The sequence below is a fragment of the Lepidochelys kempii genome, chromosome 3 (genome assembly GCF_965140285.1).
Source record: "Lepidochelys kempii isolate rLepKem1 chromosome 3, rLepKem1.hap1, whole genome shotgun sequence".
Taxonomy (NCBI): Eukaryota; Metazoa; Chordata; order Testudines; family Cheloniidae; genus Lepidochelys; species Lepidochelys kempii.
This window is the reverse complement of record NC_136382.1, coordinates 65004978-65021132: the sequence shown is the minus strand read 5'-3', so window position 1 is coordinate 65021132 and position 16155 is coordinate 65004978. Positions and strand designations below refer to the sequence as shown.

Sequence of the window (16155 nt, the reverse complement as noted above, 5' to 3'; positions counted from 1 at the left end):
AGGAAACTTAGATAAATTTTCCTCCAAATCAACAAAATCCTCATGATGATGAAGACAAAAATAGTTTTTGTGTATGAGCCACAGTGCTTGTACAAGATTCTTCCTTTTGATCTACCCTCTGTATCCAGAGTCGTAAATGGCTGGTGGTAATCGCAGCAAGGCACATGTCACACCCAACTTTCACTCTAGACCAGTGATACTCAGACTGAGGCTCGCGAGCTGCAAGTGTCTCTTAATATGTCTCCTGTGGCTCTTTGCAGCACATGATATTAAAACACTGTGTGCTTTAATTATTAACCAATCAGGATGCTTTTACTATGTTATTAACCAATTAAGCTATTAACTTGCACTAAGTAATTAACCTGTCATACTGTTTAAATATGAATATATAGTACTATAGTAAATGAAACAATGAATTCACACTACTGTGGGTCTTTTGGGTAACTTTGATCACTAATTTGGCTCCTGAACCACTGAGGTCTGAATATCACTGCTCTAGACCCTTGAATACTCACTGTGGAAGCAAACATACTTGGAAGATAAATTTCCAAGAATCTCATATCCTATATAGCTTTTAGTTAATATTGACACTTCTATCAGGGTGTGTGTCTTTTATTTAGTTTATTTTATTTAAAATAAATTAATTAAAAAAAAAAAGTAAAACCCACAAACATGGCCGTAGAGCATTGGACCTTTCAAGTCCAGTATCCTGTCTATGACAATGACCAGAACCAGCTGCTTCAGTAGAAGGTGCAAGAAACCTTAGGCAATTACAGTAATTGAAGCAAAAGCCTCCCCTTCCCTCCCGTTAGGGGTTGGCCTGTGATTGAGACATGAGTGTTGATATCTCTTCCAACCAGGGAGTAACTAGAGGTCAAAGTTTCTCTGCCGGCAATGGAAATAATGTCCTGGTTAGAGAAGAATCTACCTTTCAAGACAGTTCACATAAAGAATACAGGAAAGAAGAAAAAGGAAAGTGTGGTGTCCTCCTTGTCCTCCACTGGCCCGGAAGGCACTTTGGACTTGCTAGGTAGCCAATGATGCCACATTGTAAACAACAGACCTCTTGAAGCAGAGACTCTTTCATTCAGACCAGGAACAGTTAACAACTTGGGCATCAGAAGAGAAGTGTAATTCAGCATGGATTCTCTATTAAACTCTGATACAGTTTGGTATCCACACAACACTTGGGATTCATTGATCTGATCAAATTTACATTTCTGGTGTGAGGGGAAACCAAAAGCCCAGCACAATGGGATCATGACCTCTAGATACTATTGTAATACAATTATAATAATAATCACAAAGTTCTAGTGATCTCAGCTGCACTAAAGTTTCTTTGGGAGGCTTGGTTGTTGTCCTACAAGAAAACACCTTAGAAAGGTGAGTATCAGCCATAGTGGCATTTTGAAAATAGGCACTTTGGATCCTCCACTTAAGTATCAGGTGCCAAATTTAATTACAGTGACAAATTAGACAAGCCTGTGGCAGACCTTTCCAGCTGCCATTACCTCGGAAAGGCAAGCTTTAGAATTAGTTCTCCTATCCAGACAAGAACCACACTGCCTTTGTCATGGGGAAAAGGTTATTCTTACAGCTCCAGAACATTTCTGTCCTAAGTAAGTTCCTCTTTCCACAATTGCTGGGAAATAATTATCCTGTGGTTTTGTTCTAATCCTTGGAAGGTTGTGGTATAAATAAGCATGCTTAGAGTGATAAAGATACATACTCTCTATGCTTGAGATGTATGCCAGTTGTACTCTGTTCATCCCATTCTGTCCAAAATACCAAGGCCTTGCAGCTCAAAGTTGCTGCAGGCAAGGTGTAAAAATCTTACCAGTTGGCATACTAGGCATCTGGGAAACTATTCACAGAAGTCTCTAGAGACATTGAGGGAAAAGTTTTTGAGCCTCATCTGAAGAAGATCTTCAAGTAAGTTTCCTTTCCTCTAAAAAAGCATCCTTTAGTAGAGGGTTCTACTGGATTACTTCTCTCACAACTCCATATTTTATAAAGCTCTTGCTTTATATGGGGGGAACTCCCGTTCTTGCATTATTCTACTAGAATAATTAAACTCTGCTTTTCCTTTCCTTTCCTTCCCTACTTCTAGAATTCACTGCTCTGTACTTCCTATAAATTAGGAGAGAAGCTGTGCAACAGAATGTGTAATTTCTTACCTGATAATTTTCTTTCTCTTAGCAGCTTCTCTCTGAATTCAACCCACCATGGGAATCATATAAATGACCAGAATATAAATTTGAAAATTTTCATTAAAAGAAGTCCTAGACATATATTATCTTAAAGTTAATTTAGTGTGATAATTATGTCATGTTACCCTAATGTAGGGTTACCAGATAGCAACTGTGAAAAAACGGGACGGGGGGGGTAATAGATGCCTATATAAGAAAAAGTCCCCAAAAATGGGACTGTCCCTTTAAAAACGGGACATCTGGTCACCCTACCTTAATGCTACTAATTGGTTGCAAGAGCATTTCTACAACTGTGGACGAACTCTTCTGGTGGCCTGAGCTGAAAGGCGGAGCTTAGTCCTGGAGCGTCCAGCCGCAACTCTGGGCCAACTCTGAATTCTACAAGTGGTGCATTCCATAGTTAGCCCATGAGTAATTAATTGAGAGAGAAGCTGCTGATAGAAAATTATCAGGTACGAAATTTTGTCAATTTCTAATCTTAAATGTATAACGTAAGATTTTTGCTTTCTTAGTGATTAGGTAGTTATCCTAGAATAATACACTGATCTTTCCTTTTTAAAATCACTACATCAGGTTTTTTTAGAAAAAGCTGCTAGCAGTTTAGTTATGAATAGAAACCAAATATTCTTATTTATATGCATCAGATTTTCTTACCTGCCATGCAAGCATATGAACAGCATATGTAGTATTTATATTAAAATTAAAGAGGTTCAAATACTTACTATCATGTGGGCAGGACCATCTGCTAATACTTGTATTCAAACCAGAGATGAATTACAATATATATGGAGAAAGGGGTGGGGAGGTGCTGGTTTTGATAGCTCCAGTTTTTATTAATCACTATTCCCATTTTCAAACTGTCTTGTGGATTTTCTTGCTTGATTTCTCTTATGGGTTGGAATCAGTTTTCTTGGCGACTTGCTGGAAGTATAGTGGTAGTTTTGTGATTTATGATTAGGGCTCTGTGTCTGTCATGGAGTTGGCGGAAGTCATGGATTCCGTGATTTTCTACAACCTCTGACTTCTGCATTGGCAAGTGTGGCTGACCCCAGGGCCAGCTGCTCAGGCAGCCTCAGGGATAACCACACCGGTTGTTGTTGGAGCAGTCCTGGGGCCAGCCGCACCGGCCGCTGCTGAAGTGGCTCTGGGGACCGCCCTAGCAGCAGCTGGTGGGTTTGGCCCCGGGGACCCCCTAAGCAGTGGCCCCAGCAGCTGGTGCCTCTTTCCATGCCCCCCCCTTCCCCCAGAGCAGTACTGAGATTTAGTCAGGGGTATTTATAGTACAGGTCACCCATCATTAATTTTTGTTTATGGCCTGTGACCTGTCCAGGACTTTTACTATATATACCTGTGACAAAATCGTAGCCTTAATTATGAGGTTCGTGAGTTAGCAACTGGACTGAGGTGACCAAACTCTCTCTTGTTCACTGCCTCTGAAGTACAGTATCTGTATATAGTCATCTAGCTCAAATCCCTAGTGTGAACTGGTGAATGACAAGTGAAAGAATCTGTATCCCATTAATCCCCTATGTTTGGTTTCTTTAGAGTATTATACAAAGATTAAATAGCCCCATAAATCTCCATTGAAGGCAATGGCAAAATTCTTTGTCTGGGCCTAAAGTTAGTAACTCATAATTCAGGATTAAATTCCTACATCAGCCATTCAAGGAGGGTAAGCAGTAATGATTAAAGCTGATCATGCCAGATGTAATTTTCATGGCACTGTGACTTTTTTTCTCTTAGTCTGTTTCCATTTCTTCCTAACATAAAGATGTGTTTAGCAATTATAGTGCTATGAAAGTAGTGTGACTTAAGTATAAAATGTTTTATCAAAATAAGACCTACTTTAGTGACCCTTACAATTTTTTTTAAATGTTATAGCTGTTTTGCCATCTTTAATTGCTTTTAATCTATTGTCATCTGTTAGGATATTCAGGCCTGTCTGTAAAGGCCTATACTCTAAGAATTTAGGTGTATTCTTATCACTTAGCTAGTTACAGAGGTATAAAAGAATCAAAATCGCTGTCTGCCAGTGTAAAGTCCTCTTACTGTGACAGTCTGAGGCCGTTCTTCGGCTAAGGCCTTTGGCTAAGCAGCGGAGGCAGCCATAAGCTGGGAAGCGACCGGTCACACCCTCACATTCCAACCTAGTCACATTGAAATAAGGCGCTATTGGGCCATTAGGAATACAGTCCTGTCCTGATAATGCCTATCGCCTCCAGAGAAAGGGGAGTGCTGAGAAGATGTAAAAGGAAACTTTTAGTTTGATAGCATCCTGTCTGGCAAAAACTCACTTATCAATAGCTGGGATGTGAAATCCTCATTTCTTTGTTGTTCTATCACTGTAGTCCCCATTTCCTTATTGTTTGTCTGTATAATCTCTGTCTTGTTCTGTGATTGTTTCTGTCTGCTGTATAATTAATTTTGTTGGGTGTAAACTAATTAAGGTGGGATATAATTGGTTAAATAATCATGTTACAATGTGTTAGGATTGGTTAGTTAAATTTCAGTAAAATGATTAGTTAAGGTACAGCTAAGCAGAACTCAAGTTTTACTATATAGTCTGCAGTCAATCAGGAAGGGTGTGGGGGGGAAAGAGGAACAGGGAATGGGGGTGGGGAAATTGGAATCATGTTTAGCTAAGGGCAGGAATGGGAACAGGGACACATGTAAGGCTCTGTGGTGTCAGTTGGGAGGGGGGACACTAAGGAAGGAAACTGGACTCATGCTTGCTGGAAGTTCACCCCAATAAACGTCAAATTGTTTGCACCTTTGGACTTCAGGTATTGTTGCTCTCTGTTCATGCGAGAAGGACCAGGGAAGAAAGTGGGTAAAGGAGTAAGCCCCCTAACAACATCTATTTGACATAACTTTTCTTTTTTAAACTAAATTTTAACTTTCATCATTCAGAAGTGAATGCACCCAATTTGTGGTTAGGAAAATGATCAAATTTTAAGAGATTAGCTTTAAAAACAAATATAAAAGCAATCGGTGAAACACTGCAAAGGTGAGATATTGCAAAGCTTAGAAAAAATACAGATTTAAGTAGTGGGTTTTTTTTAATGACTGCAAAACTGCATAGCTTGTTAACTGAAATTGAAGTGATCTGAGTTGATTCTGTTCTTTCTAAACAGAGACTCTATTTAATGAATCTGGCATTGTATATACAGGGTCAATAGAACTGTGTTGAAGCACCACTTGATATACTAAGACTTCTGTGTCTTATATCAGTCAATATCCTTGTAGTATTTGCACTACATAGAAGGTCAGAATTTTCAGTAAGACATAGAAGCGTATTTGTGTATCTGTAATATATACTCGGAAAGGGATTTGCATGACTTTGGTGTATATGGATGTAGGCCGGTAGTGTTTGGTCACAGAAATTAGATGCATTCAAATTTGTTTACCTTTAACTTTAAAAGTCTGGTGCATAATATATTTTAACCAGAGCACTATTATTTTTGTGTGCTAAAAGTGTTAAGCATTCCACAAAACCTGTATGACTCTGTTGTCAATGGTATGAAATGCACACTGGGCAAGGCAGGGGCTTGCTTAACACTGCCCCTTTTCATGTCTATATATGTAGAATCATAGAAATGTATGGTTGGATGGGACCTTGAGAGGTCATCTACTCCATTCCCCCTGCACTGGGGCAGGTCTAAGTATACCTAGACAATCCCTGACAGGTGTTTGTCTAACCCGTTCTTAAAAACCTCCAGTGATGGAGATTCAGCAACCTCCCTTGGTAACTTGTTCTGTGCTTAACTACACTTATGGAAAGTTTTTTTTTTCATAATATCTAACTTAAATCTCCTTTGCTGCAGATTAGGCCACTTTACTACTTGTCCTACTTGCAGTGGATGTGGAGGACAATTGATCACCGTCCTCTTTATAACAACTATTTACATATTTGAAGACTGTTGTTAGGTTCCACTGCTCCAGTCTTCTTTTCTCAAGACTAAGCAAGCAGAGTTTATAAAAACAAAAAAAAAAACAAAAAAAAAAAACCAACACCCCCTGTCCCCTGCTCCCCCCCCCCCCCCCCCAAAAACCCAACTTTCCTCATAGTCAGGTTTTTTTAAATCTTTTGTAATTTTTGTTGCTCTTCTCTGGACTCTCCAGTTTATCCATATCTTTCTTAGACTAGGCATCTGGAACTGGAGACAGTACTCAAGGTGAGGCCTCACCAGTGCTGAGTAGAATGGGATAGTTATCTCCCATGTCTTACATATGACATTTTTGTTAATATGCCCCACAATATTAGCCTTTTTCTCAACTGCATCACATTGTTGACTTTTATGTTCAGTTTGTGATCCACTATATCATCCAGATCCTTTTAAGCAGTACCAGTGCCAAGCCAGTTAATCCCCATTTTATGGTTGTACATTTGATTTTTTTCCTTCCTAAGTGTAGTGCTTTGCATTTGTCTTTGTTGCATTGTATCATGTTGATTACATATTCCTGAGGGAATTCTGCACCCAAAAATGAAAAATTCTTCACCAAAAAATAAAAATTCTGCGCACACTATTTTAAAATCCTGAGAAGTTCTGCGTATTTTATTTTTCAATAGATAAATGTGGAGGCTTCAGCATGACAGTGGGGAGTACAGGCCAGTGGCTTCGTGGAGGTGGGAGATCACCCTGCAGACCCCTGCCCACCCAGGGACACAGACTCAGTGGTGAGGTTACACCTGACACAGCGCAAAGGCCAGGCCTACCCCAGAAACAGCCCAGGGCCCTGCCCCTCCATGCTAGGTGCAGCCGGGGAAGATTTCTGGGGGTAAATCTTATCCAGCCTGGGCACTCCTTGCAGGGGAAGAGGAAGTCCTGTCCTCTCCCGCCCCCAGACCAGTTGGGACTAACAGCTGAGCCTGGTGCACAGTAGGAGCCACTGGCGGGCTGTCCTCAGCTCCGCTACCACCATCCCCCCAGTGATTTACCTCTCCGCTGGCTGCTCCGAGGGCCTGAAATGACACACCCACACTGCTGAGGAGGGGCACGTGACTGCTCTTGTGGCTTCTCTTTGCTTCCTCATCAGAAAGTCATTTTTCTGCGGGGAAGCAAAGAAATCTGTGGGGGATATGAATTCTGTAGACACACAGTGTCACAGAATTCCCTCAGGAGTAATTTCAGACCAGTTCTCGAATTTGTCAAGGTCATTTTGAATTCTAATTCTGTTCTACAAAGTACTTGCAAACCCTCCCATCTTGGTATCATCCACAAATTTTATAAGTGTACTCTCCACTCCATATTCCAAGTCATTAATGAAAATATTGACAGACCCCTGTGCGACCCTACTAGATATATCTCCCATTTTGACAGTGAAGTATTGATAACTACTCTTTGAGTTCAGTGTTTCAACCAGTTTTGCATCCACCTTGTTGTAAATTTCATCTAGACCACATTTCCCTAGTTTACTTATGAGACTGTCTTGGAAAAAAATCAAAATATGTCCACAGCTTCCCTCCCGCCTGTAATCTGGTAGGCCAGGAACCCTGTCACAAAAGAGAATAAGTTTGGTTTTGTGTGCTTTGTTCTTGACTAATCCATGTTGGGTATTCCTTATAACCCTGTTATCCTCTAGGTGCTTCAAATTGATTGTTTAATAATTTGTTCCAGTATATCTCCAGGTATCAAAGTAAGGCTTGATTGGTCTATAATTCGCCGAGTCCCCTTTGTGTCATATCCTCTTTGTTCCCTGTTTTCAGGAGAAGGGCAAACTTAGTACCTATCTTTAAAAAGGGGAACAAGAGTATATGATCGTATACTATTACATAAGTAATAAAATATCATGTCATGTTTTTACTATAGCTGTCTAAGGTTCATTTTGAAAGTTTGGCCCCATTAGAGCCAAGCCTGATTCACTGTACTGCTTGTAAATTACTTTTTATTCTGGCTGGCTTGCTTCATAGTATATAGCACTGAAATGTGCTGCACGTGAATCTTAGCTTGTAGAAAAGGATCTGTTGCATATGATCATGCACAAAGAGTAGGTGCAAACTCAACAACTTTAATACTGGCATTTACTGACTTGAGTGTTTAAATGTGCCATCAGAATTGTCTCTAAACAAAAGCTTTTATGGAATTTTCTTTAAATTTAAGCTGCTAAGAGTGTTTAGTTCAAATATTGATGCATTGGTTGAACTTTCCCTATTTTAACTGTTCAAATGTTTTTAGTCACAAGGAGGAAGGGTGCAATTAAAAGTTATTCAGTTTGTTTTGCAAGGAAGGAATTTTACTAATCTGAACTAAACATAGCTAGTTTTTCAATTATGTATTCTTTTTAAAATAAAAGCTCTATAAAAAGTAAGATTACATTTATGATGAAACCTGACAAGCAAGTTTTAATATGTATTTTGTAAAATGAAGGCTTTTACATGGGAGACAGTGTAGTTCAACGTGTAGGACATTGAGCTGGAAGTTCTAGTCTTGGCACTGCCACAGAGCTGCTTTGTGTCTTTAGTCAAGTCACACTCTTTGTTTGCCTCCTTTCACACCCTTGGCCTGGTCAAATTGTAAGCTCTTCGGGATAGGATTTGTCTCTTAATGTCTGTACAGTTCCTAACACAGTGGTGCTTTGATCCTGGTTGGGGTCTGCAAACTCACTTATAATACAAATTAATTTGTAGACCCTTCAAAAATGCATTTGTAACAATCTCAAAATTTAATATTGTTGAAAGTAACTATTTAAAACCATATATTAAATATTTACAAAGGTAAAATGATCCATGAATGGGAACTAATTGCTTCAGAGGAAGGTATCCTTTCAGTTACAGTTCCTAGTCCTATATCCTGTCTAGGTTAGTTTTGTTCAAAAGTCATTATGGTCCGATGCCTCTTGAGTTGTCTGTATTAAATGAGTTGGTCATAGTCTTATCCAGTCTTAGTGGACAGGTAGTGACATCACCAGAATCACAACTAGCACTTTTGTTACCTGTTTCAGCAGAGATGACTTTTTAAAAAAAGGAGGTATTGAATAGATTTGGAGAGTGAGCTTTCAAGCTCAGTCGCACTGAGACGATCCATCTTGATGACTATAAATCAGCACCTTTTAAAAATCTTAAAACACATTTTAGACAACAGTTGGCCTGGAACTCATCTAGAGACCTTCCCACACAAAAATTCTTCTAAAACATGTAGATTTGACACTTCCATACAATCCTTTTTCACTATCCTCTAACCCGGTGGTTCTCAACCTGTTTACCATTGTGGGTTGCACTGTGTTATGTGGGCTGCATCCAGTTCTACCTGTATAGCCCTAAGGATGTCCCATGGGCCGTGGGTTGAGAACCACTGCTTCTAATCTATTATATGTACTTACCTAATTTCAGATTTCTTACCTTAAGACAACCTAGATCCAAAATGCTTAAAATGTAAAATCTCTGACAACCTCATTAGAACATGTAAGGGACACAATAGCACTGGAATAGATGATTGTTGTGCACTAAATACCTGTATAATTATCCTCTGCTTATCTTTTAATTGATCACTAGAGTGTATTGTGACATTACAACTGCTACTTATGATAAAATTGCTCTGGAAAGAACTTTGTTACTTACTATGATCAAGTTGATTTTTTTTTTTACTACTTTATATTGGTGATGTGAATACTTTGGGCAAGGGTAGGAGGGAGTGTGCATCTGACTTTCATCCAAAGTGTAAACCTCCTACATATATGACAGAAGGTTTTGTCTTTCTGAGAAGTCTAGGGGGTTTCTGTTTACATAGGTGTATAAAAGATAGTTTTTAAAAACGAGCCTCTGAGAATTGGGAATACTTGAACATCCCCCTAGCGTGGCAAAGATGATGCTGGAAAAAAGCCTACTTCTGCATTGTCAGTCAGGAATATTTACTTAAAGAAAGCTACCACATGCCCTTTGTGGTTCTCAAAAACGTTAATGATTTTACAGTTCTCAAGTACCTGAATCGCAGACACCGTTGTTTCAGCTCAGAAGATTGGACAGGATTTGCTGTGGAGGCCATCAGTGTTCTACCTTAGTAGAATGAAGGCATTGTTGAGCAACACAAGGCTCTTCTTTTCCATCCTGCTGCTGGAGCATGTATCTTCTATTCCTATTTCCAACTCCTGACTGATCAGAGTGAGAGAGACCCACAGTGAGAGCAAACAAGTCTGACACACAGGAATGTGGAATGCTACAACTGAGCCACTGAATCAGAAATAGCAAGGTTTTTATGAATGTTGAGTTGAAGGAATTATCCCCAATAGTGTCACACAAGCTTTAATGTGGCATCCATTATGAGACTGTAGGGTTTTAACTGATTCTACAAAGTGTGCCCTCCTTCAGCTCATGAGCCTAACTTTGGTTTAAGAAGGCATTTTTGTTGCTGCTTCACCATATTCAGTGATTCACCTAAGTTCAGATGAATGTTGCAGTTGAGATTTCATGATCAATAAATTCTGGTGTCTGAGTGGGAAAGATCTATCTACAGCTTTTTGGATCACTAGGTAATTTGTTGATCTTGTAATGTATTTCTGTTCTTTGGGGGAAATGATTCAGATCCTAGTGGGCAATTTTGAAACCACATCTTATGTCAAAAAGAAGGGCATAGTTAATTTGGATGTAGCCTTTGATGATAGATGTCTGCTTATTTATACTTCTCCCCCCCCCCCCCAAAAATCCCCTTCTCCCAGCAATAGGAGTTGTGCTGCTTGTTGTCCATGAAATTGTGTTCTGTGGAAGAAATCCCAGACAGAGAACTTGAGAACTCACCAGTCACTGGAGTTCTCCTATTAGGAATTTTTCTATGAATTTACTCTCAGACAATTTGTGGCTATTTAACTATAGCATGTTATGTAGAAATGAAATCAGTTGAGAGTTGACTATACCAACACATTAAAGCATGTAAGGTGCTGTAGAATAACTGAAAAATAAATGTTGAACTTTATTTTTTTAAAAATCTTGCTATAATACTTCTCCCATGCTTTTAAACTGCATGTTGTCAGAGGTTCATATAATTTAGAGAGGGCTTAATTACTCATTTTAGGACTCTTCCATTCCCCTATTAGTGCAGGATTATTCTGGTCAGCGCATTTTAGTGTTTCTGTCTGGTTTAGACTGAAATGTGCCAAATGGTGAGTTCTCTTGATAGATTATACAGGGTAACACATTTTACTGTCAGATTTTTTTTCTTGATATTAAGCATGTGGTTTTATTTTTCCTGTTTAGTTTCATTCCATGAATCCTATTTTTACGACCTTTTTATATATATTCATCAGAATCCAGATCATATATTTGTGCGGGAAGGTACTTGGGTATGTGTGCTGAAGGTTCACCATCTCTGGCAGTGAATAATCAATACCATACTCTCAGAGAAATAATACACTAGTGCTATTGACTTAACACTACAGCCACCTCTTTCAAGACAACGATTTTAGGATTGGAGAGCATATCATTCCTAAATTTATTGTGAATAGGCTTATATCCTGTGCTTATATTGCAATTACATTGCTCAAATCTTTAAATACAAAACATTACATGAACTTATTATTTAGGTTGCTGTCACAGAGTCCCCGGGCGATGCTCTGGAGCTGCTCTGGTGGAAGTCGTGTGAGCTTCTTGCTCTGAAGACAGGCTGCTCACAGAGAGGAGACTTCACCAGAGTCCTGACTGGCTTTGTAGGGAGCAGTTCCAGAGCATCGCCCTGGGGACTCCATGACAACAATGATTATAGGATTTGGAGATCATATCATTCCTAGATTTATTGTGAATAGTGGCAAAGTCAGGCACTCAGAAATTAGGAAATGCCGTAATTAAGGTTGCCTGTGCTGTAAGTCCATTACGGTTCTAGTAATCAAGAAGCCAACTTGAGAGCCTGTACTCTACCACTACATCACACTCAAAAATCTTCTGCCTAGAAGTCTTGGATTTAATATTGGAATTGCTACTATATTACAATACAGTGAATGTGCAAAGAACTTTTGTCTGAATTCATTTTCTGCTGGGGCACCTGTATGCTTCTTACCGAAGTAGTTATTTGAATAGGAACAATATAGGAATATGTTTTAGTAACTGTGTTCACTGTGGGCTGTCACACTGCAATTTGCAAAGGACGCTCATTTCACTGATTTTTTTTTTTTTTTTTTTAGTGGCTTGAGATTCCCCTCTCCAAGTTTTTCCTCTCCCCAAAGTAGCATGTTTAGCACAGTAGAATAAGTCTGAAGGTTGCCAACAGTCCTGTTATATTCCAAGAGAGTATTGAATGAGCAACTTTCATATTTTTTCTTCCCAGATGCACAATCAGAGAAGAAGATCGTGTTTCTGATTTACCACAACTGGAGAGTCATAAGTAAGTTTGATTTCTGACATATAAAGATTTTGGAGCATGTTTTCTGTTAGTTCTTTATACTGCTTTTGTTTCAGAATGTCAGTGATATACTTCACTGTGTAATGTATTACCTTGCAGTCCATGGTTAGTGACATCCTTGACTAGCTCTACTGCAATAGCACCTATCACGTTTGCAGCTATTATAGAGGAAGAGCTCCAGCAAGAAGCAGCTCTTATCAGGAGCAGAGAGAAACCTTTGGCTTTGATCCAGGTAAAGGAAGATGTATTTTTTTCACTACCTCTTTTAGAGATGACATTTTAGAATGAGCTATTCATATGCTGCATCGTGTCTACCAGCTGTTAAAACATAACTTCAGGCTCATTTTGGGAGGGTAGGGCTATCCCAGGGGTGGGCAAACTTTTTGGCCTGAGGGCCACATCTGGGTATAGGAATTGTATGGCGGGCCATGAATGCTTACGAAATTGGGGTTGAGTGTGAACTCTGGCTGGGGGTGCGAGCTCCGGGGTGGGGCCAGAAATAAGGAGTTCAGAGTGCAGGAGAGGTCTCCGTCTGGGATGGGTCTGGGGATGAGGGATTTGGAGTATAGGAGGGTGCTCTGGGCTGGTACCGAGGGGTTCGGAGGGCAGGAGGGAGATCAGGGCTGGGGCAGGGTGTTGGGTGCGGTGGGTGGGGGTGGCAGCTCAGGGGTTCAGGCTCCGGGTGGCACTTACCTCAAGAGGCTCCTGGAACCAGCGGCTAGTCCCACCTCCGGCTCCTACACAGAGGTGCAGCCAGGTGGCTCTGCTGCATGCTGCCCCATCCGCAGGTGTGGTTTCCGGCCAATGGGAGCTGCAGGGGCGGTGCTTGGAGTGGGAGCAGCGTGCGGAGCAGAGCTCCTTGGTTGCCCCTATGCGTAAGAGCCGGAGGGAGGACATAACCGTTGCTTCTGGGAGCCGCGTGGAGCGGCCCCTGACCCTGCTCCCCAGCTGGAGCGCCGGAGCAGGGCAAGCCCCAGACCCTGCTCCCCAACGGGAGCTGGTGGGCCAGATCCGGCCCGCGGGCCATAATTTGCCCACCCCTGGGCTAGCCTGACAGTATTTGGGGACTTTAACTGCTAGGGCTACGTTCTATATTCCCCAATTTTCTTTGCCTGCTCTCATGGTTTGGAGTGTGTTGCCTTCTCCCACTCAGCCAGTCCATGAGTGTTTTAGAATCTGTTAGGATGTATGGCCCCAGGACCTGCCCGGCTAACAGGTTTTTTTTTTTTTAAAGACCTAGCACGCAAAACATATCTGTATTTGAATGAAATGAAGAATATTCATTGATTACTGACGTGCAGGATGTATCATTATTCAGGGCCATTAAACCTTATTGGCAATGGTAATTTGTTTTAAAAGGTAACGCTGTTATACATTGAACAGTTTCCATCCCCCATGAGATGATTTCTTCTAGACCTGATTATAAAATGCTGACTTCCCCTTCCCCTCCTCTCTTTCTTTCGTCCTTCAGATTGAGGAGCGTGCTATTCAGGATTTGCTAATCCACTACGAAGCTTTTGACAACCCTGATGAGTTTGTTGTCGTTGAAAGGGCTCCACAGGGACCTATTGCAACACCTTTGTGGAACAAGCACTGAAGCTAATCCATCATGAATTTCATGAAGATGTGTCTACTTCAGAGTTTTTGACTTTTATTACAGGTAGAATTGGAGTGCGGGAGCAGTCTTGTAAATGTAGTATCAGTGTTTAAAATGCTGCACATAATCTGCATGCATCTGATTATAGTGGGGAGAGAATGCAGACTATAATTTGTTAGTGTCCATTATTCACACCATATGATGTATGTATGTTTTGACAACAAACTTTTTACCATACCCTGTGTTAATAACATTCTATATAAAATTGTAGATTGAAAATACATTTGCTTATATTGAGGTTTAGTCCATGTTAGGACAGTAAGGGTTTTTGTTAAATTCACAGGTGGTGGGGAAAAAGTAGGCCCTAATTTTGTGATTATTGTAAAACTGATGGTGCAAAATTATGCATCTTTTAAATGTGGGTGTTTTAATCAGGATTGACATGACAGATTAGAAATATCCCAAATGTATCTTTGCTTAAATTTAGTCTAAAAATACCATTTGAAAATGCAGTTTTTCATAACCTCTGATGTGTGTGTGTGTGTGTGTGTGTGTGTGTGAGTACTGGTTTTCTCGGCTATGGTGGCTAGTACTTTTGACTGTTAGTCTTCATGGTGAGCCTCTGTGCTGGACTTGATGTGCTCTGCTACTACCTGCTTCCAGTTCAGTTGTGTGTGTTTTTACACTGTTGTTAGATTGGCATTTTGAGCCGCCCAAGCTCTGTTATGGCTTAAAACAAGCACAGTTCAGTGGGATGTGGTATCACTAGTTGGATCATCCATGGTGTATTCTGGTAAATTGGTACAATTTTAGAACCACTGTATTAAAGTGCTGAGGAAATGCAAAACCTGTATGTTAAATATTAGAGCTACAAGGACGAATGCTTAACTGTGGATTTTGAGAATGCCTAACCTGCAAAGATTTCATGGCTGGCTTTTCAGTATTGTGTATTCAAAAAGTTCTTTGTGCCTGGTTTCTCTGAACAGATTTATAAAAATTGTTTAATAGCCTTATGTACAATATGCTGTCTTGTTGGGTTGTGTTGTGTTTGGGTAGTTAAATGTGGATTTACCAGTTTCAGTAATCTCAGCGTTTACAGATCCTGGGCAAACTGGAGAGGATCAAGCTTAGAGAAGGTATACCCAGATGGATATACAAAGCAATCACTATGTGATAAATTGAGTCTTGGAAAAGAATGTAGCTGCATCTAATGGCTTCAGGTGAGCTACATTTAAAAAAGAAACCCCATGTAAACAAATTCAATAAACATTAAAATCTTGATTCACACAAATTTGTGTACTTAAATTTTTGTGTGCCATTGTATAAAAATTGACTTTTGTGGCAATTAGAGTATTCTAAAAGTATTTTCATTTTATGTGGCGCATGAACAGTGTGCTTAATACAAGATAAAATGTCAAGTAAACCCCTACAAGGGGGAGGGGATTGCTGTGGAAGTGAAATTTAAAAAGCGTAATCTGAAGACAGAAATTCTTCAAAAACGTGTGAAATCCTTTATTTATAGATATGATTAAAGAGTTGTGACTGATAGGATAGACAAAAGCTAAAATGCCAAATTGTCCTGATACAAGTATAATGCCATTAGTCTGCAATATATTAATTTTCATGTACTAATTTAGGACTTTATTCTGTTTTCCTGATTGAGGTTCATGTCACCAAAAGCTTGCATTTAAATATTTAAGAAAGGTATTTTAAAAGGCCAGTCCTATTTTATCAAACAATTTTGTATATGAATGTTTTAATTTCTTGAACTAAACTATACATCAGCATCAACTCAGTGAAATAAATTTGAGGTTATCAATTCAATCCTTTTTTTAAAAGCATCTCTTAGGAAATACATGCATGAGTTTTCTCTTGAGAGAATTTTACCTCAATAATCTTTAAAATTAGCACCTTCTCTTTAACAATACTTTCTTTGGTTGTAATGAATAATATATTACTGCCCAAAGAAGTATTAAGAAATAGTTATATTAATGACAAACAAATTAGTAGCATACACGTATAA

At 39.7% G+C, this 16155-nt stretch overlaps 1 protein-coding gene across 5 annotated transcripts in view; it reads left to right on the top strand.

The window, feature by feature from the left end:
- Positions 1–15423, top strand: part of IBTK (inhibitor of Bruton tyrosine kinase) — a 97300-nt gene extending 81877 nt beyond the window's left edge. For 4 of the 5 annotated variants that reach the window (XM_073336541.2, XM_073336543.2, XM_073336540.2 and 1 more), the window contains 3 exons: positions 12461–12517; positions 12635–12767; positions 14007–15423. In XM_073336541.2, the coding sequence (XP_073192642.1) occupies positions 12461–12517; positions 12635–12767; positions 14007–14132 (316 nt within the window). In that variant the 3' untranslated portion in view covers positions 14133–15423. Of the gene's footprint in view, positions 1–10119; positions 11755–12460; positions 12518–12634; positions 12768–14006 lie in introns of those variants that run through there. The other variant, XM_073336542.2, reaches the window with a different exon arrangement.
- Positions 15424–16155: the final 732 nt, after the last annotated feature.